At 45.2% G+C, this 27,300-nt stretch overlaps 1 protein-coding gene and 1 long non-coding RNA gene across 2 annotated transcripts in view; one reads left to right on the top strand and one right to left on the bottom strand.

Annotated features, from left to right (window-relative positions):
* The window catches only part of Exoc4 (exocyst complex component 4), a 695,598-nt gene extending 682,607 nt beyond the window's left edge, over nucleotides 1–12,991 (top strand). Inside the window, exon 18 of the mRNA XM_040728511.1 lies at nucleotides 10,878–12,991. Within this exon, the coding sequence (XP_040584445.1) occupies nucleotides 10,878–11,115 (238 nt within the window). The 3' untranslated portion in view covers nucleotides 11,116–12,991. The remainder of the gene's footprint in view (nucleotides 1–10,877) is intronic.
* LOC121132982 overlaps nucleotides 1–26,980 on the bottom strand; it is a 31,450-nt gene extending 4,470 nt beyond the window's left edge. The window contains exons 1-6 of the long non-coding RNA XR_005869696.1: nucleotides 26,077–26,980; nucleotides 21,721–21,878; nucleotides 21,228–21,348; nucleotides 8,451–8,788; nucleotides 8,155–8,333; nucleotides 5,671–5,761 (exon numbers count right to left, since the gene is read on the bottom strand). This is a non-coding gene — a long non-coding RNA (uncharacterized LOC121132982). The remainder of the gene's footprint in view (nucleotides 1–5,670; nucleotides 5,762–8,154; nucleotides 8,334–8,450; nucleotides 8,789–21,227; nucleotides 21,349–21,720; nucleotides 21,879–26,076) is intronic.
* Nucleotides 26,981–27,300: the final 320 nt, after the last annotated feature.

Genomic DNA, 27,300 nt, shown 5'->3' with positions numbered 1-27,300 from the left:
TGTAGGAGATGGAGAAGGGAGAGGAGCTGCCAACCAAGAGGGGAGCCTGGACCAAGAGACCGACCAAGAGAGTAACATAACCAAATTATATAGAGAAGGGCAGCTGGGGGAAGGGGGCTGGAGAAGATTAGGGTAAGGGGCAGGATATGCCAACCATACCCTGTAACAGGGAGGGACTGAAGGATTGCAAGGAGAGCCGGCAGCCAGGTCCACTTTGGTATGTTAAGGAGGCTCCTTGGCCACTTGTCCCAGGGTTTGAGGCTTAACATTAAGCAGGTAAATAGAGGAATACCGTTTGCTCAAACTTCCTCACAGTTGCGCTCTTTCTATAGAAGAAATGCAAATGCTATATAAATTTCCTCCCATCAAAGGCTCTTAGGAGAATCAATGAAAAAATTCTGGTATTAGTCTTCTTGTATAGAAAGCGTTTAAAAAAAAGTCATTCTGTTCCTCAAAGAGTTGTCTCCAACTCTGTGACTCTTTTGTTTGTTTGCTTGCTTTGTTTTTCGAGACAGAGTTTCTCTGTATAGCTTTGGAGGCTGTCCTGGAACTCGCTCTGTAGACCAGGCTGGCCTCCAACTCACAGAGATCCACCTGCTTCTGCCTCCTGAGTGCTGGGATTAAAAGTGTGCACCACCACCCCCTGGCCCCCGTGACTCTTAAAATATGTTTTCCCTGAGTTAATCTTATCCAACCCATGTTCTTGCCTCGTCCGCTGAGCAGCCTGTGTCCGAGAATGTGGCGAGGGTGTCAGGGATTGATGACACAGACCCGAAGGCTCCTCAAGAAGGGTCTCCTTTATTCCTACTCTGGCTGGTTATTATATACCCTGACACCAGAGGTGGGGATGGGTGGGTCTGAGGATGGGTTAGTCTTTGGAAGAGGTTGAGGACAGGGCGGTTCCCGTGGGCACGCCCTTTTCAGGATCTTATTGCCCCGGGCATTGTATTGTGTTTAGTAAACATGTTTTTAGTAAACATTGTCTTACAGCTGCCTACTCCCAGGCCATGGGGAAGTGGGTCTCTGAACAAGATCTGGTGTTCCCACATGTTCTTAATCATCTCAGCCCATGGAACTGTTTCTCTTCCTGGGAAGAAGAAAACAAGCTGCAGAAAGATTAACCAATTGTCCAAAGTCAGATAAACCAAGGTTACCGGTGGCTCCAACCAATGTACTACTCCGTATCTCTGATTATGTCCACACATGCACTGAAAGCTGTAAAGCTATGTAGTGACGTGCATTGCTAGAATGAGGCACTTATTTATGGGCTGGCGTCTGAACAGAAACTGAGCTAATCTTTGCCTCGATGTCCCCAGCACCCTGTCCCTCTGCCGCTGTTCCTCTCTGGGCCTCTTTTACTTGACTCACAGTACAAAATGAAAAGGAGCCATGAGACGCAGCAAAGAAAGGCTCGCCACTGTTTCTTCGCCCTGAAACTGGCCCTTGTTTTTATAACCCTGGCCTCCCCACCGTCCATGGCCAGACTGCTTCCCAAGGCTGCTCTCACTTCCCTCCAACCTTTGAAAGCAGAGGTTGGATTCCTCCTGCCATGGGCATGTGGGCGTCTCTAAGATGGACCTCCTTTTGTTATGATTCTAAATTCTCTAGCGCCCATTCTGTATTTCTCCTTTGTTGCCATTCACAGCCCTGCCCAGTTTACTAACATTTGCCCTTTCCACTGCCCCTTATCTCCCCGCACTTTAATCAAGGCATTAAGTGAGATCAGTGGTAAAGCCAGTGTCCTCCATATTCAATAGATGCTCCCTCCTCTGAAGTTGTTGACTTGCGTTTATCATTACCCTTTCTTTGTTGGGCTTTCTGCCTGGGTCCTGTCATGGGTAGCCATTCAGTATAAGTTCATTTTACTAGTTACAGTTTTTAGATTCACTGTATCAAACAGTTTGCTGACAGCCAAATATGTGTCACCCACAGTGGTCTTTCACCCACCAAATTCACAGTTCGCACGGCTATCCATCACATTTGTCAGAGTCTTCGGGTCTTTAATTAAGCCCTGCTGGATACTGTACATACTTCCATTAGCTCCCTCCTCTTTACCCCATTACTTTCCTAATTGACATCCATCCTGAGTCACATGTCTTTGAATCTCAAGTGGCCCATTTTGTAGCTTTGGTTTATTTAGGTTTTTTTCTCTTTCATAAATAACCTAAGCATTTAGTTAATACACCCTCAAGTGTTTGCTATTGGGACCTGCTGATTTGCATATGCTTACACTTCTCAAATAATTGTGGATTTCAGAGGGAGCCAGGTTTCCTCTAGTAACACACTCTCTCTCTCTCTCTCTCTCTCTCTCTCTCTCTCTCTCTCTCTCTCTCTCTCTCATGTTTTAGATAGTCTCATAACAGTCAGAACTACTGATCCTCTTGCCTCTACCTCCCAAATGGATGATTATAAGTATGTGCCACCATACCCAGCTACCAACCTTTTTTTTTATAGAGACCTTTAAATCATGAAATAGATGGTCTTTGTTTCAACAAAGTGGAGAAATCCCCTAACAATTCTGACAAGTGTTCAGATTTCTAAATAGAAACGAGAGGCTGAGCGAGTGAGTGTAAGAGCCCAGCAAATAGTAGCTGAGGAGCGGCCGGAGTGATAATGGGTTGCAGCAGACCATCCCATCACCTCAGCCAGCCTGCCTCGACAGTTGTGAGGTGGACTGGAATTGCCACAGCTGCCATCTGCTGTAATCAAGCCATTACCTGGGTCCCTTCAGCACGAGCCTCTAATGAGAGTGGTTTCTGAGCAAGCCACGGGATGCCATGCAGTTCCACAATCTCTCTTCCCAAATGGTTCCAGGTAGGCAGAATCTCCACCTTATAAATGCAGAGACCAAGCTTGCTGTGCATAGCTCAGCAGTGTAGCCCTTGCCTAGAGTGCATGAGAGGCTCTGGATTCAGTCCCCAGCACTACAGTAGGTAGGTAGGTAGATGGACAAATGGATGGATGGACAGATGGGTGGATAGATGCAGAAACCATAAGCTCATTAACCCATTCATTTCTCCATCCCATCCTTAGCATTAATCAGTACTGTGCACCAAGCCCTGGTTTTTGTCTCTTACCTATGGCCCTCTAACTCTTCTGTCATTTCCCATGCATCAGTCCATGGGAAATGGCCCAGGCCAACAGGCAGACTAGCAAGTACTGGCATGGCTTGGCTTAAATTTAAACATTTGACTTCTGCCATGGATACCTTTGACATAGCCCTAGAATACGTGTTATTTTTAAAGAGCAAATAAAAGAAGCTTCTTGAAGCCAAGGACCATGCCTTCTATGTGAAGTTGTCTTTTGTAGTACTACTGAACTTCTTGGTTGTGGTAAAAAGGTCGGTTCTCCCTTTGAAGCAGCGCTTTGCATTATCTTTTGAAAAGTTAGTGCTTCCGTTGCTTTACTTAAAGATGGAAACAGCCATGGGGCCTCGGAATTATTTTTCAGCTTACACCAGCAGTTACCTCCCGATTTCTAGTCTATGAAATATAGATAATATGCAATTTAAGATTTTCTTACTAATTAGTAAATAATCTGTAGCTTTGCTACTGCTAGAGGGCAATATGCTATGTGCCTTTTTTTCAACCTGTGATATTAGACAAATTATTTTTTAAAATGAAAACTCTCCAAAGTGCTATCCGATAAACTATTTTAATTGAAAAAACTCAAAACTGCTATTCAGCACAGTGCAGCTCTTCTTAACCCAGGCTCACCTTTTGATAATCAAAAAAGCATTTACAGAAGCATGAGACAAACACAATTATGAAAGTAAAATGAAGGACCTAAATAAAAAATCACAGAACAAGAGGGTAATTCTATTCACTCTTTCATATTTCATTATTTGATAACATCAGGCGATGAATTCATCAGAATTGCTTTGGCAAGTGCAAACAAAAATCGTCCTCGTCAATATTTATTAAAACCTTCAGAATGGTAGAAGGACTTGAGCTGACTTCTTAATGTAGTAAATAATTATTCATGTAAACGGGCTTTGACCAAAGGCAATGCCAGACCAAAGAGACATAGCTAAGAGTATGGGGAGGCATTCTCTCCCCAACTCGGTGACTGTTACAGGAATGCTGCTGTCATCTCAGCAGTGACGGGGATGATGGATTCAGTGGAATCCCTTTGTTTCCAGCAACTGCATTTTCTGAGGAGAAATTAAGCTCTGGCTTCAGCTGCCCATGGGAAGTGCTGAGAAGAGGTACATTCCTGACAGGAGGGGTGAACACAGTTGGTGTGAACTTTGAAGTCTCCAGGAGAGACACCCCAGAATTGTGAATGTGTGGAGGATATCAGAATAAGCTGACAAGTAACTAATTGCTTGTCAGTCCCCCCAGCTTTGGAGTGTGGGGAGTGGTGGGGGTGTCCAGCCTTGGGCATCACACTTCAGGAAGTGCTCTTCCACTTTAAATATTGATAAAGGGACGAACAATGAAAGTGAGTGAAGGAACCAACAGAAAGACGAAGCAAGTCTTGCAAACCCAAAGTTCCGAATTGTACCGACCTCTGAAGTGACTATCTGCTGTCTCAGCGGAGACAATATGGGCAGAGTCTTTTCTAAAATCTATTCTACAGCAGCGTGCCCCAGACAAAAACCAGGGCGATCTGCTGAGACTATTAAAATCTACTCTACAGCAGCGTGCCCCAAACAAAAACCAGGGCGATCTGCTGAGACTATTAAAGACCATGCCAACATAAAATACTCATCTAAACCTGCCATTAACTGCCTGAAACTTATTTAGCTCTTCTCATTCCTGAAATGGAAATAACTTTGCTGCATTTCAAATTAAAATTTTCAATCATGTCTGTAATAAACTCTAAGCTCTTTGAAGGAGAAGACAAATAAGGACAATTATATTATATTTTAATACACCAATGTATTCTTCTGATACACAGGATTATCGCCTGCTTTATTATTGGTCTGGAAAGTATCTGGGCCAAGATTACACTTGTTGAGAGTATTTTCAGATCAACTGCTAATGCCCTTGCCTACCATTGCTTGGCAACAGCATCAGTGAGCCTGATGGCAGCCGTTCCATGATGTGAAAGGACCACGCAGGGGACTTTGTACCAGAGTAAAATCCAAAAATGCCACTGGTGCTTAAAAAGCACCTGCCATACCCTCTCAGGTTTTCATATGGGAAGCAAGTGACAGCATTTGTCCAAAGGCACTTGACCAGTTAAGATGGTTTGCAAGATAACCAGAACCTCTGCCTGGTTGCTGAGTGAGTCTCCCCACTGTAGGAGGCCCCTCCCGGTTATTTATGGGATAATTACCTGGTTTATAGTTTACTTGGTCCTTTTCTTTCTTCCCATTCCTGTGTTTGTTATTATAGTTACTATTAAGGAGACAGAGAAAACAAGAATCCAATGTTTCACCGTCTCATTTAGTTATCCTTTACCACTGGGTCTTTATTAAAGTGCCTGAAACACTCCAGTTGCAGGTTCAACACCCCTAGTCTGAAATCTGAAACCTAGTCTCTTGGGTACTAAGCTGATAGATACCACAAGTGGAAAATTCCACCTCCAACCTTGTACAAGGGGTTGCAGTCAAAACGCATCCTCACTAAAAAATTGCACAAAATTGCCTGCTGTAGTGAAATGCTTGAGGCAAGTTACTAATGAGGACAAGAGCTTCATTTTACAAGTTCAGATGTACTGTACCTGCATCATCTCTAGTTAAAAACTCCCTCAGATCCATCTTTCTCACAACAGGTGGGGATGGTAGCAGTTCACATAGAATCAAGAGATCACACTGCAATACAGAAAAACAAGAACAACTTGGAGGTCAGGCCCTGGCTTTTGTAAGGACTGTGTTCTTAAAACAGCAGTCCCTTCAGAGGGCAATACCATCGGGGACCCAGACCTGCTACTAGACCCTGGCTCCTACAGAGCCCACCATCTCCAGTGCTGCCATCTTGAGGACAAAGCCTTCTTAACACAGGAGCCTTCCGAGAGATTCTTGGGCCTTAAACCACACCATAACAGAAGTGTGGGAAATATGTTAATTTAGACTCAAGTTCCATCGCCAAGACATCTCACTACAGTGCATATAGTCCCCAAACTGCTGGGTCATAAGAGAGTGCTGTGTGTTTAATAACTCTCAATATCTATTGTCTCCCACAATGGCTGTACTAATTTCTATCCTCACCAGAGTGTGAGAATTCTCCTTTCTAAAGCGCCACACTGAAAACACATCATGATCCGTCTCCTAAAGGAAGTAATAAATCAGAAAGGCAACCAACTTTTAAAAAGTATGCTTACCTCATCCGTTTCCAACTCGGACAGACAAACAGGGAAAAATAAAGCAGGTAGCAAAATGGAAAACTCCTGAGTTAAATATTGAAGTTTCAGTTTGGAGCACTGAATCCCAGATCCACATAAACCTAATCATCTGCAACTGTGAGGTTTGTGTAAGCTAGGTGGGAACTGCCACAGTGCAGACTCACTCAGGTCAACAGAAGACAGCTGGAGCGAGTCAGTCTGAGAACTGTATTCAGTGCTACAAAAGCACGGCTGAATGTAATCAGCTACACAGACACTATTTACAGCTAGAGGTTTTCCTGTTTATACTTTCAGTATCTATATTGCCTTAGCTTTGGAGGCTGTTTAGGCCTTAAAATCCTTTAGTTTGAGATCTGAGACAAGTCACTTATGTTCTACAGCCGAGTTGCTTCTGTGTACAGTGTGAATTGTGATACGGTTTCAGAAGGTTGAATACACAGATGTATCTACAAATTAAACACTGTTAATATTACTACAATAAGTTCAGCTCCAAAACACAGCAGGAGCCCACAGCTGTTTACTTTTAGCCATCTTTATGCACAGGTTCTTATCCATAGAGCCTGCCTTCTATGGTTTTAGCCAATGAAAGATTAAAAGGAAAAAAATATGTGCAAACTTGTTATCATTATTCTCACAACACTTTATTATAGCCACTGTTGGCAGTTATGTTTGCATTGTGCTGAGTGCATAATCCAGACAGGATTTTAAAATGTATTAAAAGAGCCAGGCATGGTGGCACACACTTTTAATCCCAGCACTTGAGAGGCAGGGCAGACAGATCTCTGTGAGTTCAAGGCCAGCCTGGCCTACAGAGTGAGTGCCAGGCCTGCCAAGACTACTTAGTGAGACTCTGTCTCAAAAAATTAAAATGTATAGGAGGACTGTATAAATTTTACACAAATACCATATTATTTTATAGACAGAATTCGGCCTGGGGAACTGGCACTAACGCCCCCAGATGCCCAAGGTGACAACTTAACAGTCATTTAGAAATGAATCACCCTGAATCACACAAGTGAAAGAAGGCGGATGGTAAGAGTACCCAGGGATGTAGGCCAGCCCCCAGCAGGGCCCTGCTGTCTGTCACCTGCACACACACCTGCTGCCAAAGGCTATAGGCACAGGAAGAACGGCTGTGGGTGGTCTAGAAAGAGCGGGGCATTCTTCCCCTGGTTTACCTACAGGAAGCTATAGCCTTCTGTAGCAACCTCCAGTCACCATGGAGACATGAACTGAGTGACTGTGCCAGAGTGGGAGGTAGGATAGGTGTGGACTAAAGCCCTTCCTGGTCCTTGTGAGTTCAACGTATAAAAGGTTTTTAGAGGGAAGTCAGAAGGGTCCTAATGTTAAAAGCAAAAGGTTCAAGCAGTTTGTATACACACACATGCCTGATTGCATACACAGAAAATGCAGTGTGGCTTCACGACCAAGCCGGATGCCAAAATAGTCTTCCTCCGCAAGTCCCTTTGGGTCATGATGTCTTAGCACGGCATCAGAAAACTCATTCCCACCCCATGTCTGCTCATGATACTTTGGATAGTGCTACTAAAGGCACACTACAAAGGGCAAGAGGAATCATGGGCAGGCACACACTTGGTCACAGAATGTTCCAGTCACCACGATAATGCCAAACTCCTTTGGTCCAGAATATTCAGTCCACAGCTAGCAGCTGGCCTCTGAATGTTAAGGGCTTCTAATAAAGAGACTCCCCCTTTGAGTCCTGAGCTGGAAAACACCTACAGCACATGTGTGTTCACTAATGCAATCCAGGCAGCCACATACAATGCCACCTGCTGTGAGCTGGGGAGCCATGGCTGCTGTTTCAGTGCTTGACGACAGAAACACTGAAGTCTCAGTACGTACCCATCAATTACTTATTACTGTTGGCTACATGATTTCATTTCAGTCCGTCACGGAAGCTCATTTAATTGCATAGTTTGGGGCATTTCCCACTTTCTCTTTAGGGTATCTTGTAGCACCTTCCCACTCCATGGACTTCTTCTGCCCATTTGTTAGTCTTCGCTACTGGGTAAGGTAGCTTTCTAGAAGATAAATGAATTTCATTCTGTCTTTAAATATTTATGTTTCTTTATGATCTAATATATCATCATGGTTATAGGGGAATTTACCCTAACTATAGAAAATATGCCATCAGTTACCTGTCAATTTTGTTTAATAACTCAGCTTTGTAATTCTGGCGCACTGTTCATCGGAGACTGTTGAGAGCTCCGTTAGTCTCCCCTTTGCCTTCAGAGTGTCATTCTGGGATTTATAAAGGTCATCAAGGCGCAGAGGATAGTGAAACATTAAGTACTTAGTGGTGTGCCCTCGTCGCTCCTCGCACTGGAAGATGTGGGGCTAGAGATCTTGGCGTCTTTGTCTTGTTTCTCCCAGGGTGGGATGGCAGTCTCTGTAGAAAACCAGTCTCCCTGGAAGCAATTCATCAGAGTTTTCAGAGGAAATCCAATTTCTTCTGGGCTGATGGGCACAGCATTGCCTTTAAAGATAAATGATGAAAATATCAATATCATAATGCAAAGAACTCCAATTCTTTTGGCTTAATCTCAGTGAAAAGTATCATAAACCATGATACTTCTCAGTAGCAGCCCCTACTTCTAGGTCCTAGGTAGGAGTGGCTTGGAACCTTTGGGAGTCGCAGTGCCAGGGTGTGAAGCTTCTGTACTCCACACTCCTCCTGACCCCCAGGTAGTTCTGAGTTGAAGTTTAGGAACATCTAGGCTAGAAAGTCCAGGTTTCAAAGGGCCTAACTTAGGTCTAACACCATTTGAATAGTCCAAATTTGTACATGTCTTCTTCTTGAGCAATTTTAAAACGGATATTTTCAGGAAGTTCCCTAAATAGACAGCTTTTTCTCACACCTGTGCAGCTAAGGGAAACAGAACCATATAGCATAGGCCCTTAATTCATAAAATAAGGAAAGGGTCAGGGAGGAAGTACTATGTGCCACAGCACATAGATACTGTTGAACAGTATGAAGCACCTTCCTACAGCATAATTTTTTCACTAGAATATTTTTAATTACAGCAGGTACATCGAGGAGTATAGTATAAAGCTCGTGGACTTTATGCTAAACTTGCAACTTCAGAGGGTTTCCTGATTATTGATGTTACTGCTTTCCCAGCATCCTCCAAGTGACTCTATCCTTCTCTTCCATCAGAGGTCCTTCTGCCTACATCCAAGGATATGCTTAGCATTGCTTTCCAAATACCTGGTTATATGTTCATCACTTTTCTCATGACCGAATGCCTGACAGAAGTGCCCTAAACAGCAAGGGTGCGTTGGTCCTCACAGTTGAGGGGGTGCAGTCCGTCTTAGTGGGGAAGGCGTAGCTGCTCGCCCTAGGACAGTGAGAGGTTACAGCTGCCATCTCCTCACATCTCCACGGATCATGGAGCAGAGAGTGTTGGGGAGACCCAGAACCAGTGTATAGCCCTCATAAGCTAGTGTCCTGCATCTGCTAGTGTCCTGCATCCAGCTAGTTCTTGCAGTTTCCACAGCCTACCTAAGCAGCGTCAGCAGCTCTGGATAAGTGTGCAGATATATAAACCTGGAGGAACATGTCACAGTCATGCCACAGCAGGTTTCATAAGGCTGAAATAAGTCCTCATTTGAAACCACAACAGAACACTAATCTTCAGGGGACTCTCCACATGATAGTGCCAAACTGTGCTCCCGAGACACTCATAAAGTTGCCCATCTGAAATAAGCAGGTTTACCCACACACACACACTTCTTAGTACTATTCGAGGGCATCATTTCTCCTGTTCTAATGGAATATCAATTGAAAAGAACAGCCAGTGGAGATACCAGAACTACTCCTGACTTCACCCCCATTGAAACAGCAATCATAAAGCTCTTGAAATACATCCCCATACCCAAGGATCGCTTCCTTCCTCCATAAAATGGGAGGTTTGGAGGGTGTTTTGGTTTGGTTTGGTGTTTGGTTTTTGGTTTTTCTCTCCCCCAAGGTATTCTTGATGAAGAAGAAGCAAACTCAAGGACCTGAGTGCAGGAACCAAGTTCCCGAGCCAGCATTCCTGATGTGTAGGATTTCTTTACTGCCCATGTATATTCATTGCACTCTGCTGGTTTTAGCCTCTCAACCTTGGTAAAGCTTTCATGGCAGGGAGGAAGGAGGTGACTCGCACCCTGCAAGCCTCTTCTGTCCCTTTACTGATAGACTGGGCACACAAAGCTGTCCTAATACTACCATTGCTATAATTGTGTTCCTCTTACCATTGCTGTTATGAGAGTTACCTTGATGAAACACCACCTTCTAAGTGCTTTATATTTTTATACTAATCCTTCCAGTAACCTGAAGAAGTAGGCAACGTTATTGTATTTGTTTCTAAGAGTCTCCAATAATAAGATAATGAGTAACTCCAATAATAAGATAATGAGTGAGTGACTAAGAGGTTGAGTGGGACAGAACTTGCCTTGCAGGTAATCAGTAGCTGTTTGGGAAGTAAGTAAACATATTATCATACAATTAACAGCTTGAATATGGCCCCAGCCACCATGCTGATGGAGGAAACACTCACCAAGGTTCTGTCTTGCTTCCCCAGGCAGTACTACGAGATGCTCTACAACACAGCCGATGAGCTCCTGAACCTGGTGGTGGACCAGGGCGTGAAGTACACAGAGCTGGAGTATATCCACGCTCTGACCCTGCTGCACCGCAGCCAGACTGGCGTGGGGGACCAGACCATCCAGAATACCAGGCTACAGAGGCTCAAGGAGATCATCTGTGAGCAGGCTGCCATCAAGCAAGCCACCAAGGACAAGAAAATAACCACTGTCTAATGGTGTGCACCGCAGTGGGTATGGGTGGGGTTCAGGCTTAGTGCAGCCATGGTTCTAGCATCAGCCAACTTGCTTTTGCCTAAACTGACGTTTAGTGGATGGAAGGTATACTATTTTCTCCTTAGTTTTGCTATATGAACTCTAAGGAAGTTTTCAGTACAGAATGTTTGGCCTAATGGCTACTTTGGGGATGAGTGTGGGACAGGACAGAGGACATGTCAATTTGCTGGACTCTGAGACAAGAACAGAGGAAAGCTGGCTGCCACCTGAGATTTAGGACCGTCCTGAAACTACTTAATGTGGTCTATGGCGTAAGCAGGGGCTTTATTCTCTTTGTCAGTTTATAGTTCAGTAAGGTGAGTGTGCACACATTACTTTGTCTTCATTGCCAAAATGAAATAAGAGGCTTCTCAGCTGGCTCCCCGTCTCCTCAAGGCCGGGGAGAAAGCAGCGCTTCACCCCCTGCTGGGGGTGAGGGTGCTATAGCTCGTATAAAGCTGGTTGGCTTTATAGCCTTTTTGTTTTAGTCCTTCTGTATTAAAACCAAGAGTCAGGGCTGGAGGGGTGGCTTAGCAGTTAAGAGCACCGACTGTCCTTCCAGAGGACCAGAGTTCAATTCCCAGCACCCACACATGAACCTCATAGTCATCTGTAACTTCAGTTCCTGCTGACCTCTTCTGGCTCAACAGGTACCTCATGTATGGTGCACAGACATAAATGCAGGGGAAATACTTATGCACATAAAGTAAGAAAAAACCAAGTCATAAAACTAGCGCTAAAGGATGAAAGGTGATTCACCCTCCATGACTTGACCCTGTAAACAATAATGGCAGCAGAACGTCCCATCTCACACCCACTGAGGGTAGACTTGAGGGGCTCCCTCATGTTCCTATGTACATTACGTTAGTGACTTGTCCTGCTCTGTGGCAAATGCGACTCAGGAAAGGAAGGGTTTTTGGCTAACTGTTAAGCCCATCACAACAGGGAAACCATGACAGCTGGGGCTTGAGACAGCTGCTCACTGCATCTGCAGTCAGGAAACAGCAGTGGATGCTTCTCCTTGGGTAGCTTTCTCCTTTTTATGCAGCCTAGGACCTCAGCCCATAGAATGGTTCCCCGCACATTCAGAGTGGGCCTCCACACCTCAGTTAATATGATTTCAATCCAGATAGTCCTGTCCTTGTTGGTAGCTGTTGCTGTAATAAACCATGGACCAAAACTAACACCCACCAGGTATACAGGCACACAAAAATAAAAATAGTTTTAAAAGAATTTGACAGTGAAAAAGTAAAGCAATTAGTATTACAGTAAATATTGAATCTACTGAAAAATTCAGAGAGGAATAAAGCAATACAAGTATTTAATATTAAGCAGTGTAGCTCAGGTCTGCTCAACTAAAAGCAAAAATGATGGGACATTTTTCCTGTAATGAAGACTCTTTTTTTTTTTTTATGTGTGTGTGACAGGGTTTCTCTGTGTAACAGCTCTGGCTGTCATCAACTTGCTCTCTGTAGACCAGGCTGGCCTCAAACTCAGAGATCTGCCTGGTATTAAAGGCATGCACCACCATGCCTGGATGCTAAGCCTCTGCTGAATTGCCCTTTCCTGATGTGGGGTCCTGAAATGCTCGTGGCAATATGGATCTTGCCAGTGCCCCAGGCTCCCACATCCTCTTGCTACTCAAGGGTCATAGGTCACAGAAGGCATCAGTGCACAGACAAGAAAGCATCTTGAACACACTTGGGAAGAGTCAGAAGGGCTGGGGCTACTCAAGGTCACTCTTAGACCCTGTGGGAGGGACTTTTCACACCTGTTTGTAACAGCTTTGATCTGGATGGGAAAACCAAAAATTAAAACTGTTTTTGAGAAGCTTCAATGTTGATTGTCCTTTTTCCCATAGTCTTTATTTAGCAAACATTTCCTGGGACCCTGACATGTACGAGTGGGCTTCACTTGGGCCATGTCTTAGGTGGTGTGAAGACACCGTGACCAAGACAACTCCTTAAAAGGAAAACATCTAATTGGCTGGCTTATAATTTCTGAGGTTCAGTCCATTATCGTCATGGTGGAACAGGGCAGCATGCAGGCAGACATGGTGCTGGAGAGGTAACAGAGTTCTACATCTTGCACAGGCAACAGGAAGTAAACTAAGCCACTGGGCATGGCTTGAGCAAATTTGAGAGCTCAAAAGTCACCTCCACAGTGACATACTTCCTCCAACAAAGACACACTCACTCCAGCAAGGCCACACCTCCTAATAGCGCCACTCCTTTTGGGTGCCATTTTCTTTCAGGATACCACATGCCAGATACAGATACAGAGGACACCTGTACCTAGAGCATTTAGGTACTGGACTTGAAATCCAACAAATTTATACCCAAACCTGAGCTTGAAACCAGGTCGCCAATGGGGCAAGAAGCCAGCAGGCAGCTGCAGGATGGCTTTCCAGCACCTTCTGAGAAGGAGGAGGGCTACACGACTGTGGTTTAGAACCCTGACAGGGAAGAAGTTGAATGCACACAGGAGACAAGGATGGAACAGCACCCTGCCTGCTCATACAAGGCTCTTCCCAAGAAGCAAGGGTGGCAGGAGGGCGGAGAAGTGTTGGAGTGGACCGCTTCTGTTTGCATGCTTCTCTGCAGTGGCTGTGGCACTTAACTCAGACCTTTGCCATCCCCTTCCTCCCCGATTATGCTGAGGTATGGTTTTCATGGTGTGGAAAGGGATGAGAACAGGAGTTGAGAGTAACAGTGGGATCCGTGAGAGCCAGCAGTCTGCAGGCAGAGGAGTTGCTGCAGAGAGTGTGTGTGAGAGTGGATCCCACTTTGCTACAACAGAAATACCATTCACACAGCAAACGGCCATAGGGGCCTTTGCCTAAGGCATCCAAGCACACACCTTGGGTAATTCATTGGTATTTATTCTGCAAACAGTCAAGGCCAATGACACATTCCGTAGCTGGTTGAGTGGCTCCAGAGGGATGACATAGCTACCTTAGAACCTGCCACCACTGGGGACATGCTGAAGGTTTCTACATGGTATGGCCCTACTCCAGGGATGTTTTATGAGAAGGATTCTGTCATTCACAGTCATACTAGAAAGTATCAGAGTAGCTACAGAGCCCAGACACATACAGCCATGAGTTAACATTCTACCATGACAACCACTCCCTAAAAAGCACTGTTGTCAGTGAAAGACAAAAATACCAATAAGCCTCAGCAGGAGTGCACTGAGAGCAAAGCCCACCATTTTCTCTTAAATGTGGGACCTATGACTGGTCCACATAGCTACCCAGTGACTCCCCTTCTACAGCCTCAAGCGAATGTGGAACAGAGATATACTTTAAACAAGTGACAAATGCCGGTGAGGATGTGGGCTGGAGGAAACACTGCTGGTAGGAATGTAAATTATCCAGCCAACAAGACACAGCTGTGAGGGCTCCTAAAATAGTAAAACTTGATGGGTTCTTCTGTCTCTGGTCCCTTGTCCTGCACCCCCTTACCACACCCAGAAGCAGTATTCACACACTTTCTCAGGTGTAGCTCTCCTCATCAAAGAACCTTCTTCTCTAAAGCAGACAGAGGCTGCTACACAGATTTCACAACTGGTCAAAATGTGATCATGTGACTGTAAGGTGCCCAGCCCCAGCTCCAACCCCTACACCTAAGGCTTGAGCATCACAGAAAAGGGAAACAGGAAAAGTATAAGAGTTAGAGGACCAGGGTGGCTGATGCAAGATGATGTCTTCTAGACACATGCTGCACCTATGAACTCTCAAAATATGGCTGTCTACATAATGACAATAGCAGTTGACTTGCCAACATGCACGAGGGGACAATTCACAAGGTCTTACCCCTGATAAAGAACTACAAGTGGTCAATGGCTACTAAGAGGGGAATCAGACTTCTCCAGGGTTATTCAGTCACAAGTGGCCACCCCTAAAGGCATGCACACAAACAGAAGTAAACAGACTCACAAGGGTGTGAGTATAACAATAATTATAGAAGAAGTAGCTATGGATTTAAAAAGAAGGGGGGAACATGGGAGGCGTTAGAAGGGGGGATAGAGATGATATAAATACAGTGTGCTCATTTATGAAAGTCTCAAAAATTAAAAATTTTAGAAATTCAAAAAGTGAAAATAGATCTACCACATGACCCAACTTTACCACTCCTAGGTGCTGACTTACCTAAAGGACTCAAGTCCACATGTCACAGGGATATTTGCACAGGAATGTTTACTGTTCACAGTAGCTAAGGATGGAACCAGCCCAGGTACCCAACAATGGAGTATTGGGTAAAGGAACTATGCTGTCGATGCAGATGCAGACATGCTGGACATGGATGGTGTATGCATGCTGCAGATGCCCCATGAGATGGGTAAATTCTCACTACAAAGAACAGAGTTGTCATTTGCAGGAAAACGGATGCAACTGGAGATAATCGTATTAAGCAGATTAAGCCAGCCTCAGACAAAACTTTGTTGCCATGTCAGCTGCTGTTGTCATGCAGGTCTCGTGCAGGCAGGCATATTGTTGAGAGTTTGTGAGTGTAGTTTCCAGATCTTATATAGCTCTATAAAATCATGTATGTATATATGGGTACCCCTAACAGGAGGGTACAGGGGTAAGATGGGAGGGTGGAGGGTTCTGGAGAAAATATGTTCTGTGTGCATATATACATGTATGAAAAACTCTTTTAACAATTCCATGTACCGTTAACATATGCAATAAATATTTTAAAAAATGTTAGTGGGTGACAGAAGGAATAATACACATTAATGAAAGAGGAAGTATTTCCTTTTTACTGCGAAGTGTGGAGTTCAGTGGTTAAGAGGATTCTTTGCTTTGGGGTATCAGAAGGCTTACAACTGCCTATAACTCCAGCTCCAGGCATCCCACACCCTGCCTGCCCTCTGCAGGCACCTGCATACAGACATACAGACACACAAACACACAAAATAAAACCTTTTTATAAAAGTAAATGCAGAATGCATTCATAAACTTTTACATCCACAGAATCCTGGAGCCAACCCCCTGGGGGTATGAGGACTTTTCTGCCTATGGTCCAGCACCCCGGATTAGGAGGAAGCGTCCTGAGACAGACAGTAAGCATAGCCACGAAGGACAACTGAGATTGTCACCCAGCTTGCTAGAGAGAAACTCCAGTTCCCAGGGACAGTGTTTCTTACTACTGACCACTGTCACCAGTACTTGACACGTCTTCCCATTTGTCCTCACCACAACCCCACACCACGGATATTCTTTACTTCCTATGCCCAATGTAGAAACCGTGAGAAGACTTTCTTCCAGTCTAGCCATGTTAGAATAAATTCCTTGAAAAAGAACCAACCTAACTGCTCATCACGATATGTATCAAAGTCAGGACCTCTGTCTGTAGTGCTTTCTCCTGTGCCCTCCACCCCCTGAGCACCCATTTAAATAATCTGTTCTATTCCGTTTCTCCCAAGGCATCCAACCCATTGCAGAATTTGGTTTTCATTCCTGCCTCACGATGGGTTTTTGGGTGGGGTGGTTTTTGATTTTTGAAGACAGGGTGTCTCTGTAACACTGGCTGTTATGGAACTTGCTTGTAGACCAGATTGGTCTCAAACTCAGAGATCTACCTGCCTGTACTTCTCAAATGCTAGGATTAAAGGCATGAGCCACCACTGCCGGGCTCACAATGGGGTCTTTTAACCTCTTTGCCCAGATAGAATTCTCTCTCTCTTACAACTAATAACATCGTGGAGATTTGACAAAGATCTGTTCTGCAGCCTCTTGCCCTTAAAGAATTGTTTACAAGCTCTCAAAGACAATTTATTCCTTGGTGGTCCACATTAGACTTCATTCTGAAGTCTGAAGAGACTTCACTCAAAGTCCCAGGCCCTCTCCCCTCTTGCCTGAATATTTTCTTAACCTGGTAGTCATTATTATGTATTTCAAATAGCTTGTGAAAGAAAGCCTTGACACAGAGAAGTTACAAGTATGGTGACACATGATCTCTGCATATGCTTGCAGCTCAAGTGACATGGCATCTCTACAGTGGCATCCAGAGTCCTTGTGGTGTGATCTGGTTGTTTCCACTGGCTTCTTATGATCTTGCCTTTTCTAAAGTCTACACTTCCCCCTCTAACACAAGCCTTTCATTTAGGCAGCCATTGCGTCAGACTGAGAAGTGAAATCTTCATTCAGCCCGACTCCCTGCTTCTCGGCTTAGTTGTGTGAAGCTTTGGACGTTCAGGCTGTCCCTTTCAGTGTGCCGTCCCTCACCAGCACAGCCTGCCAGTGCCCGCCTCAGCAACTCCAGATGGAACAAACGCATTCCTGCCTTAAGGGCTCTGTGAGTGGGCCCGGGCCATTACAGTTGGGCTTCTTGCTCTGAGACATGGTAGCGGCTGCCTCCCCAGGACCAGGGCACAGAAATAGGAGGACAAGGAATTAAACAACGGGCCAGAGTCCAGCCCCAGGGTTCAGCAAGACTGAGCTGGATTCATTCCATCCGGGGCAAATGTGAGCAGAGACCGAATAATGGCCAGCCTTCCACAGGTTACGGGAACCAGGAGATGTTCTGGTCAAGAAAGCTTGAGTTGAAAAGCGGAGTGTACGTTGTGATGCACACCTGAGAGCAATCGTCTTAATGTGGCACGGATGTAAAACAAATTGGGCATAATTTGGAGGGAGGGTAATGAGGTACCAAGAATGGAAAAGCATAAAGAATAGCTAGGCTCCGCAGAGGTCTCAACTCTGTCCTAATTAGACACAGTTGTTATAAGAAGCGCATAATTAATAAGCGTGTGACCAGATGTGGAGTTCTTTTCCTGACATGAGCCTGGTAATGAACTGCATGGTGCTGGAAGGAGTTGTCCTGCCTTGACTGTGCAGAAGGCCTGCCTGGAATTTTGAAGAGGTGTGTACACCGTGTGGCTTTACACCTGGAAACAAGGAATCGGATTCCAGCCGGGCCGGGGTAATGGGATGAAGCTAATTACCAAAGTCTAATGAGATGCGAGAGTCACTGGAGCTAAGCTGGAAATCTCTCTGAAATTGAACCAAGATGCAAACAGCAGAAAGGACGTCTGTGAGCAGAATGAGGTGTGAGGGGAAGAAATGCGTGTGACCTGAGGGCGAACCCAGCCAAAGACATTCTGTGATGGAAAATACTGCCTGGGCGTTCACACACCTGGAGCAGGAGTCCCTGGGATCCCAAGGATTCAATGACCTGTAAAAGCCACATTCGAATGTGTAAATGTATATACAGCTTGTATGTGTGTAAACAGCTGGAAAAAAAACCACGAGGCTGGGCACTTGTAGGTGAGTGGAGTTCTCATTACCCATGATCCCTTGTAGAAGGGTGGCCTCAGACACCTGCTGACTGCATAGATGTTCCAGGAGGAACCCGACTCCACACAGAAAAAGCAAGTTTTTCTTGTTTTTTTTTTCCATAGGATTTACTTGCCATGAGACAGCAGGAAACCATTACTACCTGGTTTCTGTTGTTTTCAGTTTGTGGTTGATTGCTAGTGCATTATGGGAGACACAACTTGAACATGTAATGTGTCTGATATGTGTTAAATGCTTTACCACACTGTTTTTCACTGAATCTCCACAATAACCCTGTGAGAGACCCTATCATCCCCACTCCACTGAGGACATGGGACACTACCACAACACACACACACACACACACACACACACACACACACACACACACTGTACTAAGGGGTGTGACAGAATACACGATTTCAGATTAAGATTAAAACTGTGTGTACCAGGATTTCTCTCTTTGGGCCACCAACCAGTTCCCAAGTTATGACCTGGAGAGTTCGTATTGGTTATGAATCCTCTGGCTAACTCTGAATTTAAAGTAACCTGTTTCTGTCTGTCTGTCTTTTGCCTCAGGGCTTTTTACCTTCTTTCTGTATATCTGACTTGCGCTTCTTCTCCAGTCTGCTTACTGGTAGCTGGCTGGCTGGCCGAGGTGTCCCCCTCATTCTCTCCTCTCTTCTTCCCTTCCTCTTTCGAGCCCAGATTCTCCTCGTGTTTATGCTGCCTGCCAATCATGCCTATCCTTTCTCCTGCCCAGCCATTGACTGTTCAGCTCTTTATTAGACCAATAAGGTACTTTAAAGGTGAATCAGATGCAACACATCTTTACATAATTAAACACACATCCTTACATCCTTAAACAAATGTAACACACCTCTATTCAGCTAAAGTAATATTCCCCAGCATAAACAAATATAATCTTTTCCCAGTTAAAATAATATTCCAAAACAGCTATGCATGCAGCTTGGGTTGTAAGAGCTGGACTGCATTGCTTTCTTAAAGCAGGTTAAATTAAACAGGCTGAGCACAGAGTAGGACAGCAGACTGAGTACATAGATTGAAATGATCTCAAGAGATATTATTAACTTGGTGGGTTGCAAGGTCTGGCAAAAGTTCAGTCTCTGAAGGCAAGAGGTATTTTCAGAAAAAGATGTTCCCTAGGGAGGTAGCCTTCCCCAGGGAAGAGCACACCAATGGCTGCCCAATACTAAGTGGTCAGCCCTGAAAACATACATAGAGGTAGCTTTATATGAACTGAACAGATTAATGCAATAACAATTAGCGAAAAGAGAGGCCATAAATTTCAAGGAGGGTGGAAAGGAGTTTATCGGAGGGCTTGAAGGGAGGGGGAAATGTAATTAAATTATAATCTCAAAAATAAAATAAATACGGAGGGAGGGGAATCTCCCCCAGAGATTGGCTTTCATTTCTTAGTAGTCTGTCATTTTTCTCATTGTTATGAGATCCTGTTCACTTCATGACAGCCAGGAAGACACACACAGAGACACATACAGAGAGACAGACTGAGACGGACAGCACAGATGGCAGTGTATTCTCCAAGAGCAAAGCCCCAGTGCCCTATCTATCTCCCGCATAAAGATCCACCCCTGCAGGCTCCACTGCCCTCCAACAGCGCCGAGATGAAGACCAAGCCTCTAACAGAAAGGACTTTGAGGAACATTTCTGGCCAAGCTACCCAGTACATTACCCTGCTGTGGGCATAAGCACTGGACAGACTTACACAGCTTGTGTCCCAACCATCCAACTTCTCAGAGCAGCAAATGCCAAGGTCCAAGAGAAGAACGTAGAGATAACTACTCAGTGATTGAGCCAGAACTCGCATCCAGAGCTCTTGGCCTTGACACCCCAGGAACACTGCATTTGGGGACCCTGAATGTGCCTTATGTTTAGGTTAAAAGAAAGAAACTAGACGGCAAGAAAGAACAACATCACGGATTAACTAAGGAATACTGTAGCCAGCATCCCAAAGGAAGGTCACTCTGTGAATCAGGCTATTCCTTTGAAAAATCCAGCAATAGGAGCAGTGGCTGTAGGTGACTGCAAGCCATATACAACTTGATGGAGGTGTCTGTGATTAGATCATGGTGTTGAAAAGGATGTAGGTTTGGGGCATCAGTTGAGTTACTTGAGATGAAGGGATGTGCTTTGACAGCCCCACAGTTTACCATAAGAGCCAGTACATGGGACTCAGCAGAACGCACTGTGAAAACTCAGAGAAAGACCCTGGCTTGGTCGGTTCTGTGCTGCCATAACAGAATCCCAGAAACCATGTAATTTGTAGGAAGCAAGAATGTGTTTCTCACGCTTTTGACAGCTGAGAAATCCAAAACCAAGGAGCTAGCATCTGGCAAAAGTCATCTTGCCCTGCTTCCGCTTGGTGGGAAGCAGAAAGACAATAGTTGAAAAAAACTAGGCATAGTGGCTCATGCTTGTAATCCCAGCACTCAGGAGGCTGAGATAGAAGGAGCACCACAGATTCAAGTCCAGCCTGGGCTACAGAGCAAGTTCCAGGTCAGCCTACACTAAAGTAAAAACCTGCGCTAAAAAAAGAAAAAAAAAAAGGATAAAAATGAGCAAGAGAGAAAGAGATTGGGATTTTCTTATAGGAACTGGCTCGAAGGTGAGTACCTAAGAACTGAGGGACTCGATGGTGCTTCTCCCAGGCCAGGGCGCGTGTCCTGATGTAATCCCTGAGTACAGAAAACCAGGAGCCCACTGCCCAAAGGTCGGAGAAGGTGACCCGCTCAGCGTAGAGAGAATTTACCCTCATTGCCTGTTTTCATTCTTCCAGAGCTCTCAACAGATTGGGCAGTGTCCTCCAAAACGGTGAGGGTAGGTCTTCTGGGGATATGAATTGCTTGTTCCGTGCTGATCTTCAGATGGACCTAGAAACAATGTTCATCATCAGCTACCCAGGCCTGCCTCAGCCCAGTCAATTAACATTCCAAACCCTGACCCTGCGTCTCCTCCGTTCACAGCTCCTTTCTTCCTCTGTCTCCTTGTTTTATTTTTAGCTCAGCTAAGAGTTTGTAAGCCCACACACATAGGCCTAGGGTCAGTATTTTGAATTATTCATAAGAAATCTTCTATAAAAATCCAATATATAATTTTAAAAACCTGCTATCTGTAATAAGTAACTGGCGCCAGAGCCTGAAGGCCCTAAAACATGAGGCCATACATTTCTACTTCTTGTCCTAATCCGGCAGGAACAGCCCCTGTTTTTGTATTGCGTGCCTCCATTTTTCACTATGCAATACCATTCCTCAGAGTTGAGATTGTTATCCTCCAGGAACCAGGATCTCATTCATCAACCATGAAAGTCCTGGTAGAAAACTCCATCTTCAGGTTTTCTACCTTCCTCCCCAACAGCTGTGACGTTCTTCCTTCTCTGATGTCCCAATTGAAGTAAATGTGCCTGCAATTTAAACAAGATCGAAACCCACCACTTTTAAATGAGAAGACATAAGCCAAAGGGCTGCTAACGAGGCCAGCTATAAGAAAACTCCATGTGGTAGCTTTCCACGCTGGAAGGGCTGTGGCTGGCTAATTTGTTATAGAGCCGACAAGTATCTACTCAGGCATGATAGACGTTGTCCGGGATTACACTTGTATTAACCATCGGTATGTTCTGGTCTATTCTTCACTTCTGTGGTTTCTGGATGCAGACAGGCCCTGTCCAGCAGACACCCAAGATGGCCACTCACTTTCCCTGACCCTACTCAGAGTTCGGAAGGGACGTGAGCATCTGATTTGCTCCATAGCCCAAGCCCCCAGGAAGGACTGTACATACCATTGCTACACCCTCAGCTGGCTAAGCGTCGTTACCTTCTGCCATGAGGAGAGCAGGGAGAGATGTCTCTCTCCACAACTTTGCCAGCAGGTAGTAAGCCACAAAGGGGCAATCCGCAGACAACATGTCAGCAAGCAAGTATACAGGTCACCTTTCAGCATGTCGTAAGCCTGGGAAGTCTCCAGACTGTCCCCACTCTCTGACCATCATGTTATTGGAACGTGACTCCAAAGCAAACAGAAAGATTCTGTCAGCAGGATCAGACCCACCTCCTAGTCGTATCAGTCACTTGACTGCTCCATCCGTTCTGGGAGATCAGGGTCCTGGGGTGCAAGTGCATCACTTTCAAACAGTGAATTTATTTTCAACTTCATTCAAAAAATAAAAAGCCCACAAAACCTTACTTGGCAGCTGCATATCTTAAACACACTTGATACTCACTTATAATTCATCTGTCTTACCAACCTTTGGATGTCAATTCTGGAGAAACTGTCCATGCCCACTCCGGTAGAGAGAGAGTTGTAGAGGACACACTGGAGTCTAGCCTTCTCTTAGGTAGCGGCCAGCCTGGGCTAACCTGCTCCTCATTAGCATCCCACCCTGTAGTTCCTCTAGTCCCCAAAAGGGGGCGTCTACTAACCGTTACCTTCCTGGTTATGGGTGCTCGTTTGCACTGTGCCCTTGGGAACCACTGTTCAGATTTGCAAAGTAGGATCTAGGGTGTAGTCCCAGCTTGTCTCACAGCACAAGGATGAGGACAGGTTCCTCCACAAACAAGGCTGTACTTCATCTCTGTGACCTGATGTTCCTCCAACGTGCTCTCTAGTCACACGTGTGCACACACACACACACACACACACACACACACACGTGCTCACACACACACAGTCAAATCTAGAAGTTTGATCAAAAGGTCTTGTGAACTTGTGGTGATATATTATTTATGATTTAATAAAGCTTGCCTGAGGGTTCAGAATTCAAAGTGAGCCACAAGCCACAGAGCCAGGCAGCATACTAGCTAGCCATACTAGCAGTATTAATCCCAGCAGCCATATTAGCTAGCCATAGAGCTAGGTAGTGGTAGCACACACCTTTACTCCCAGGACTCAGAAGACAGGCAGATGGAGCTCTGTTAGTTCAAGGCCACACTGAGCTACACAAAAATTGATCCAGTCTAAAAGAGAAACAGCTCACGTAAAGGTGATCTCAGCACTTGGGATCCCACGCCTCTAATCCCAGCTCTAGGGAGGTATAAAAGGAAGAAGCGAAGGTCTCATTTGGAGATTTAGTTTCCAGATAGGGAGAACATTTGTCTCTGAGTATTCATGGAGCCAGGATCACCCTTTCAGTCTGAGGTAGAGGTAAGAGCCAGAGGCTGGCTGCTTTGCTTATCTGACCATCAGCTTGAACCCCAATATCTATCCCTGGGTTATTTTGTGTGTTCACGTAACTTGGGTGCAAATACCTCTATTACTCCAGAAAGGAAGGGAGGGAGGGAGGGAGGGAGGGAGGGAGGGAGGGAGGGAGGGAGAGAGAGAGAGAGAGAGAGAGAGAGAGAGAGAGAGAGAGAGAGAGAGAGAGAGAGAGAGCCACTCCTGCTGCCATGCAGACAGGTTTCCTTTCCAAAGGCACTGAGCGCTTTGCACTCATCACGACCAGCCTTGGCGTCCATCTAACTCGTGCTATTAATAGCCAGGCCACAACACCAGTCCTCAGCTTATTAATAATACATGGCAGCGATTCCTGACTGCGTTAAGATACACACGTCGCTCATCTGCATGATTAGCTCTTAGCTTCCTGATTAGAAAGCTTCATCCTGTCACAAGCCTGCCCTTTCTGTGAATGGCTCTCTTAAAGGGAACCAGGGTCTCTAAGGTACATCTCAAACTCAATTGAAAAAGACAATCAACAGATAATCAACAAAGGTCCCTTATTTTCTTTGTGAAATGAGAGAAAAAAAGATTGAGAATGTTTGAGGGGTTTTGTTTTGTTTGTTTTCTTGTTTTTTCTGTTAAGTTCTATCTGGGGACACTTGGATACTTGGAAGACAGAAAGTTGGAGACAGACACAAGGGCTTGTAGGTAACAATATTTAATGAATTTGAATTCTGTACTCTAGGAAACCACTAAGTGATTGTAAGCAGGAGCTGGGCATGAGATGTTTGACTTAGAAATATGACCCTGGGAAGGAGAACTCATAATGAAAGTGGGTATCGGGAAGACTAGAGAGGTTAAGACTGAGACCATGGCATGGAAGACAAGTGCACACATTTAGGAGATAGCCTAAAACATGACCTTCACCATCTTTGTTTGGTCTCTACTTGGATTTCACCCTCTAAATGAGTTCTTATTTGGCCACCTATTGGAAACACAGGTCCTCCCCGTATCTTAGCCTTCTGACATTGTCCTCACAGCTTTATTGCCATCTGACGTGCTCTGTAACTGAACTGTGAGGCGGGGCGTTCTTTCTTCTCTATCCTCAGATCTTATACCAACCGCTGGCACACAGTGGTGGCCGATAGCTATGTTGAGAATGACGTGTGGTGGAGGGGAATCTAATAGGCAGGATGCAGGTTGGTAGGAGAAGATGAGTGGAAGGATGCAGTAAAGGGGCAAAGAGAAATGTCCAGATGTGTCAGTTTGCTTCCCTGATGCTGTGATACAATGACAAGATACCATGACCAGAAGGGACTTACAGGGAGGGGCTTACTGTGCCAGAGGAGAAGTCCATAATGTCAGGGAGAGCACGGCAGCAGGTGCCCGAAGCAAGAGAGAGCCCATCTCCCACCACACACAGAAAGCAGAGAGAGCCAACTGTAAGTGGGGTGAGTCTGTAAGCTCTCAAAGCCCACATCAAAGTGATGCGTTTCCTCCCAACAAGGCTCCATGTCCTATGAGTTCCATAAACTCCACCAAACAGCACCACCACCTGGAGTCCCCGTGTTCAAATACATGAGCCCCTGGAGGACATTTCTCATTCAGATCACCATGTCACATTTCTAGGCAGAGTGTCACACAGAAGGGAGATGCGCAGTGCAGTGTGGGAGGTGAGAGAGTGGGCGGAGGACAAGTCGGAGGCACCAGGAGAACAGCTGGTAGAAGATGCAGGGAGACTGGGGGAGGCTTGGGGATGCAGAGATTTTGACGGGCTCCACGGACTTTACTCTTTCAAATAATATTTATGGTGTTGTTAATTTTGTTCAGACACTGCCAGGCAGAATTGACATAAAGATGAGCAATCCGAGGGAGTCATGCAGGGGGATAATATCCATAAAATCGCAATTACTGCCGCACTTGAGGACGATAGCCTGCATCACTGAGCGAGCAGGAAGCAAGCATCCCTGTAGACTACGCGGGCAGCTTGGAACTGCTAGCACCTTTCTGGAATGTGACTTGGTAGTGTGCATGTATGAAGCGTAGACTACTACCCATCATGACCCAGAAATCCCCCTTCTAGATACTGACTTGACGGTCATACCTACAAGATTTGCTGTCCACAGAGAAAACAAGGGAGTTTCCCACTTGAGTGTGATGAGCTTGCACACCCAGCTGGTTTCTAGAAGGATCTTTTTATGATGCAGGGACAAGTGTCGGCCTCTGAGCCCTTGCCCATGAATAGGCCACACTCTCACAGAAGGGCGCTGGTCCCTGCTGAGGTTCTTCACACACACACACACACACACACACACACACACACACACACCTCGCCACCTTGCCGTGTTAGAGAGAGAGAGAGAGAGAGAGAGAGAGAGAGAGAGAGAGAGAGAACAAAAAGTGTGTATTTTTACTTGTTTTGCTGAGAAAATAAGTTGCTTTATACTCACTGGAGAGGCAACGTGTGTTGAAAGCTCCTCAAAATGTTCATTCCATAGAATTGTCCCTGTCATGCCTCCCTGGAAAAGTCCATCTCATAAGATGTTATTTGGCCTCATTCAACTTTTGGGGTCAGAAACAATAGAAATGTTTTCACGTTGTAGCTGTCTGATACAGCAATAGCTGCTGGGAACAAGACCATTTAAAAAGAAGTTCTCGGGGAGATGTTCTCGTGGCGTTCTGAGAAGCTTCAGCACGTGGCAGGTGATCTAGGAGTCCATGCCCATATGCAGACTTGGGTGTGCTCTGAGAGATTCCACGGTAAATGCCTCACCTCTGGCGCACAGGGAACTCACACAAAAAGTTATGAAGTTCTGGGGCCTTCAAAGTATAAGCCAATATGCAAGCCTTTGGAAAAGACACAAGACTTGATGATTCAGCAATCTGAGGAAGTCACCCTTCTCTTGGTTCAGTCAGGATCAGGGTAGCTAACTTACAGAATTCATATGGAAAGGTTACTTGGCAACAGCAATAACGTCAAAAGTCAGCGGCATACCCAATTTTTCAATGGCTGGGCATGGATTTCTTTTTAGGACAGTGAAACATTCTGGAGGTAGACCGTGGTAATATTGTACAATCCGTGTACACTAAAATCTATCAAATGACATGTGCTCTTAAAATTTGGAGAGTGGGCTGGAGGGATGGCTCAGTGGGTAAGGTCACTTGCTGTACAAGCCTGAGGACCTGAGTTCAGTCCTAGGACTCCACGGGGGAAGGAGAGAATGGACTCCCAAAAGATATGTGTGTAATCCCTCAGTTATACATATATTGTATACTTACACACAATAATAGTAAGAAGATGAAAAATTTCAATGTAATCAACTGTTGGGGAAGTCCTGTGCATTTGTCAATAAAGTACTGTCTGGCCAATAGGGAATCTACATAGGAGGGACTAGGAGTCCAGGAGGACTCTGGGTAGGAGAAACATGAGGAATTCAAGATGTAACCGCCATGGGGTAGGAAGCCCGGAACGTCTCCAGTAAGAGAAATACTTAGATTAACAATTATGGGGTAATTACTTAAGTCAGAGCTAGCCAGTAAGAAACAAGCAAGGCCAACAGCTTCATAATTAATATAGCCTCCTGTGTGTTATTTGGGGACTACAACTCGGCAGAGCCCAGGCGACTGGCGGGTGATAAACCAAAGCGGCTAGCAAGGAAAAGCTTCTCTTAACA

The sequence above is a fragment of the Mesocricetus auratus genome, unplaced genomic scaffold (genome assembly GCF_017639785.1).
Source record: "Mesocricetus auratus isolate SY011 unplaced genomic scaffold, BCM_Maur_2.0 Super-Scaffold_100019, whole genome shotgun sequence".
In the NCBI taxonomy this organism is placed as follows: Eukaryota; Metazoa; Chordata; class Mammalia; order Rodentia; family Cricetidae; genus Mesocricetus; species Mesocricetus auratus.
The sequence above is the reverse complement of the archived record's forward strand: the minus strand, read 5'-3'. Positions and strand labels throughout refer to the sequence as shown.